The sequence below is a fragment of the Eurypyga helias genome, unplaced genomic scaffold, assembly GCF_000690775.1.
Source record: "Eurypyga helias isolate BGI_N326 unplaced genomic scaffold, ASM69077v1 scaffold15759, whole genome shotgun sequence".
NCBI lineage: Eukaryota > Metazoa > Chordata > Aves > Eurypygiformes > Eurypygidae > Eurypyga > Eurypyga helias.
This window is the reverse complement of record NW_010270304.1, coordinates 3128-8328: the sequence shown is the minus strand read 5'-3', so window position 1 is coordinate 8328 and position 5201 is coordinate 3128. Positions and strand designations below refer to the sequence as shown.

The following is a 5201-nucleotide window of genomic DNA, read 5'->3' as shown; positions in this document are numbered from 1 at the left end:
TGCAGCATCTTCTCCTGTGCAAGCAAGAGGTCTAACTGTTCCATTTTTCCCAACTCAGGTGGCTGTATCCTGGTGCTGAGTAGGAACTTTGTGCAATATGCCTGCTTTGGACTGTTTGGAATTATAGCATTACAGGTGGGAGGCTTAAGTCTTCAGCCCTTCTAAACAGTATCTTTCAAATCTTAGCCACAGTACTACCAACATACTTCAGTACAGTTCTCCACCCTGGCCTAGTGCCAGTCCTCAGTGACATTCATCTGTTTTGCTGCCTATGTTCTTCTGATGTGCCCAATAGATCCCTGGCTGTAATTGCAATTAGTCAGCTGGAGATGCTGATTCAACACTTGACCTTGACCAATTTAGCAGAAGTAACTTGCACTTCACCTGTATGTCAGTAATGTGCCGATTGTGGAACTTGCGGTTGCTTTGGCCTTTGACATGCAGCTTTTAAAGGACTGCCTCCATCACAAGGATCCTAGCTAGTAGCATCCTTCCTGTTCAAAACCCATGAATTCTTGTGGGTACTAAAGCACGAGTCAAATTCTGGCTGCTGTTCCCTGTTTTACACTGACTCACTCGACCACATCAGCATGATCTACCCCATTTCCCTCTGTATAACATACTTGTAAGTGACCTCTGCTGTGGACAGTCCATGCATGAGATTATACTGTAAATTCAGAACTTGATATGGTGTTTAACCTCTGTTTTTCTTGGCCTAGACTATCGCATACAGCATTCTATGGGACCTGAAGTTCTTGATGAGGTATGTGTCCTGAAAGTTTTTACCAAAACAGAATGAAAGCTCCTGTCTGTCACTGCCACTTGGTGACAGAGGAAATGATCTTCCTACCTAGTATTTACTAGAAGGATTTTACAAATGATGCCTTTACCTTAAACACAAAATGACACAGACAGCGGGCTCAATGTTGTAGAAGGGAAAGACTAATCCTAACTCACTTAGATCCAAGGGCTTCTGCTATTGACCTTGCTGAGAGCTCACAAACTGTCTAGACTGGATCAGTGAGCTGCTGCTATTTCCTAAATGGCTCAAATAGCAACTGTGCTTATGCCTGACTGAAGCAATTCTCTGAGGAAACTAAAGCACATAAATATTAGTGGTTTCTGGGCTTTTAAAATCATTCGTGCCTTCTCTTAAGTAGATGACAGGGCTCTTAAACATGAGCTTTCTTGTTGTGGTTTAGCCCCACTAAACACTTGTCAAATCCTGAGTGATGGCTGGCTGTTACCTTTTCACCCCTCTCCTCTCGAGGGCAGGGGTCAGCACTGGAACTACTCTCTGGGCTTACTACAGCCCTGTCAATGTGTAACTACTTTTAGCGGTACTGCTCTGTTTTCTCAAAGCAACCTCTGAACTGCTCTGGCATATATGGCTAAACCTGAGGTACAGAGTAACTTCAACCAAACTCGTGCTGTAACAGATGCTAAGCACCTGTGCCTGGTCTGTGGGTGCTGGGCTTCCCTGGCAGGCTGTACCTGTCTGCACAGGCTTGTGTGAACTGCTGTGGTGGCCAGCACTGCTGCTTCAGCTGTGGAGATGCATGGCAGGGTGCAGAGTAGGTCACTCTTCGCTAGCATGCAGATTCTTAGAGCTGAAAGTGTCAGATAAGACTTCACAGTTTGCACTGATGTGTAGTTTTAATCAACTGGGCTTTTTCTCCCCCCCTACATTTCTCTGTTTCTGTAGGAACCTTGCCCTTGGGGGAGGCTTACTGCTGCTTTTGGCTGAGTCGCGCTCGGAGGGGAAGAGCATGTTTGCTGGCGTCCCCACCATGCGGGAAAGCTCTCCTAAGCAGTACATGCAGCTGGGGGGTCGTGTGCTGCTGGTCCTCATGTTCATGACCTTGCTACATTTTGATATGAACTTCTTTTCTGTAAGTACCTGGGGAATAAAGTAAGCGTTACGGAACTAGAACATAGTACCAACTCCCAGACTGACTGCAGGACCGCTTGATCACTTAACTTTCGTTTTAGTAGCATTAATATTTATAAAAGTTATTAAATCATCTGTGCTGTGACAAGCTGTTCTGCTGAACTTTTCCCCATGCCCTGTCCTGATCTTCGTGTATCTACAAGAATCGTATCTAAGCCTGTGGGTTTCTGTTTTCCGTGCAGATTCTGCAGAACATTGTGGGCACAGCCCTGATTATCCTGGTGGCAATTGGCTTCAAGACTAAGCTGGCCGCCTTGACTCTAGTCATCTGGCTCTTTGGCATCAACATCTACTTCAATGCCTTCTGGACCGTCCCAGCCTACAAGCCCATGCACGACTTCCTCAAATACGACTTCTTCCAGACCATGTCTGTAATTGGGGGGCTGCTCCTCGTGGTTGCACTGGGTCCTGGCGGCGTCTCCATGGACGAGAAGAAAAAAGAGTGGTAACAGGAATAGCAACACTTTCTTGGGACATAACATATCAAGTCCAGAACTGATTCTCTATGGATTCAACAAAAACTGCCAGCATTTTACACGTACATGCCCCCTTCCTATTGCAAAGGCACAGATGTTCTGAATTTGATTTACAGTGGCACCAGTAACATAATAGATAAAATCCTGTTTCCTCAAGGAATGTTGCCTAGGCTTATTCTAACTTCCTAGATTTGGAACTAACCCAAGGAACCTGCATTTTGCTGACGCTTCAGTGAGTTGCAGTAGAACAGCTGCTGTCCTCCATGGCAGCGATGTTTTAAAATTTGGAGTACTGTGAGCAGATACAGCTGTATCGTTCAGTGTGCTGTCAGGCTCTAGCTATAACTATAAAAGTGGATCCCCTTTCTTGCCCTCATCAAAACGGTCTTGTGCACAAGGAGTTCCCTTGCTGGTTATGGCACTGCTGAGCGAGGTGGAAAGCGGCATCAAAAAACAAGATCCCTGTTATTTTGCTGCTCGGAGGCCTGTAATTCCATTTTGTTTGACAACAGGGGGAGGTCTTTCCTGCCCCCAAATAAAAGGCAAAAAGAAAACCCTGAAAGTCTCCTTACCCCTCTCTAGGTAAGAAAAGGGAGAGGCTTTTCTGTCATGTCCTGCTCTTGAAGGGAGAGGCTTTTCTGTCATGTCCCGGGTCTGCTCTTAAGGGGAATGAGGGAGAATCCTGTATGGCTAATCAGGTTTCAAAAAGGAAGGGGGAAGATACTCCTGAAGAGACAGAGTATTAGATTCTGTTAAAATTCTGTGCCAAAAAACTCTTTATTCAGCATTCTTTCCCAATGTTGCCCCTCCTGATTTCCCAGGAAGGGAACCAGGTTATGCTACAGGTTCCATCATAAAAGCTCCTTTCTGCTATTAACCAGCTTCCATCCATCTGTGCCCCGAATCCTTATCCAAATTGCAGGTTATTGGTGAAAGTGTCTTCAGAATTGCAGAAACTCCCCTTTTTCCCTGCACTCAGTACATGCCAGGTGAGAGCAGTCGATCTTCTCATCTCTAGTCTTTGCTTCTTAGCCTCACTTCTGTTGGTCTCCGCTGTCACGGTCCTCCTTGGCCGAACGAGCCAGGGTACAGCCCCTTCCCCTGCCATCTCTGCCCACACCGGAGGGGTGTGGGGAGGAGGCCTGGAGGTTGGCTGTCTGCTGCTGTACCCCCCTTCTCAACCCTGTATGCAGAGGGTTGGGGCTGAGGAGAGCAATGCCCAGCGTGTGCAGCGAAGAGGCAGCCGGGGCTGTAACCTTTGTCTTCCGAGGGAGGAACTCCTCGGCGTAACAGCGAGGAGAGAGGAAAGCCCTGTTCTCACTGCTCAGTGCCACAACCTCTGTGCCACGAACGTGCTTAGTGCTGCTCAGAGGCGGCGTTTTGTCCTCTGCTAGTCACCTAGGTGAACCCCTTTCACTAGATCATGGAAGAATTGTAGAAAGCATGAGCCCTGCCAGCTCGCTAACACATGGATTCCTTGCACTCTTGTCTCCCTTGAGAAAGCTGCTCAGCTCTTGGAGGGATTTGGCTGAACACCTCCAGCAGGAGCTGTTTATCAGGGTAAGGACACTAACCTGGGGAGTTCAGCCTAACAGGTGTGTTTTAGGGGAGAAAACGAGGCTGAAAGAACTGATGGCAAACAGAAGAGCACTGTTGGATGCTAAACCAGCATTCCCTCACCCTAAGAGGAAAACAGCCGGTGTAATAGCAAGGTGTGCTGCTGCCGCAGGCAAGGAGTTGGCACGGGGGGGTAGACGGGAGGGGGAGCCATCGCTGAAGTTCAGGCCACACAGAGCTTTCCTTTCCAATAGGTTTTGCAAGATTTCTCACCTCAGGTGTTACTGTGTCTGTCTCTTCAGGGCAGAGCAAACCGGTCCTTTTGGATACGTGGCGCAGGATGCTCTTGCCGAGCTTCACTGCAGGTCCTAGAACGGTTTCAGACCCCATCAAGGCATCCATTCTCGGTTATTTTAACTGCTGTTGATGTCTGTAGTATTTATAAGTGGAATGAGAGAAACAATTCCTGTCAGTAGCCCATAAGTTGGCTTTTTCAACTGCTTTGTGTCTCTAAGGAGCTGGGTGATGGAGTAGTCTGAAATACCGACCAGTTTCCTTGGTGAAAATCAATCCCCTTTCAGAGACCCCCGAGAAGGAACCGAATCTGTCCCTTGCAGCAGGAAGATGTGGGTACTGAAGGGGCACGCTTAGGTGGAGGGCACGGGGTTTCTGGACTTGTGGGAGTCCTGATGCAGGTGGTTCTGGTTTCCTACACGCTGGTGCCCTCCCCTGTGGCTGAGAAGCTCTCCCAAGCGGGGTGTCAGCTATCAATTGGCTCGGCAAAGTGTTCTGGAACTCATTCTGAAAATATTTTTTTTGCTTTCTATGTGGAAAAAGAAATAAGTATAAATTCTCATTTTATGCTGTATTTTGTACCTTAGTTGTGTTTGAAAATGTTTTGATTTTTTTTTTGGAAACAATCAAAATAAAACAATGGCATCTTTGTATCCACCTGGCGTGTGTGAGTGGTGACGCTCCAGATGGGAGACGGGGCTGGAGAATTCCCTTTCCACAAAGGGGTCTGAGCCCTGGGTGGGGCTGATGAGGTTACACACACACACCTGGTAACTGGAAGGGGCAGCCAGCCCTGGGCACCCCCGAGACCGTTAAACAGGCTTCAGGCCATGGATTTATCACAACTTTTATTTGCTGTTGGTTGCCTTCTTGGGGTTCTTGTGTTTGTGGTGATGACTCTTGAATTTCTTCTGTAAAGGGCC

General features: G+C 47.6%; 1 protein-coding gene across 1 annotated transcript in view; it reads left to right on the top strand.

Moving 5' to 3' along the window:
• The window catches only part of SURF4 (surfeit 4), a 4709-nt gene extending 1774 nt beyond the window's left edge, over positions 1 to 2935 (top strand). The window contains exons 3-6 of the mRNA XM_010158402.1: positions 59 to 135; positions 720 to 763; positions 1706 to 1892; positions 2134 to 2935. Of these exons, the coding sequence (XP_010156704.1) occupies positions 59 to 135; positions 720 to 763; positions 1706 to 1892; positions 2134 to 2400 (575 nt within the window). The 3' untranslated portion in view covers positions 2401 to 2935. The remainder of the gene's footprint in view (positions 1 to 58; positions 136 to 719; positions 764 to 1705; positions 1893 to 2133) is intronic.
• The last annotated feature ends 2266 nt before the right edge of the window (positions 2936 to 5201 follow it).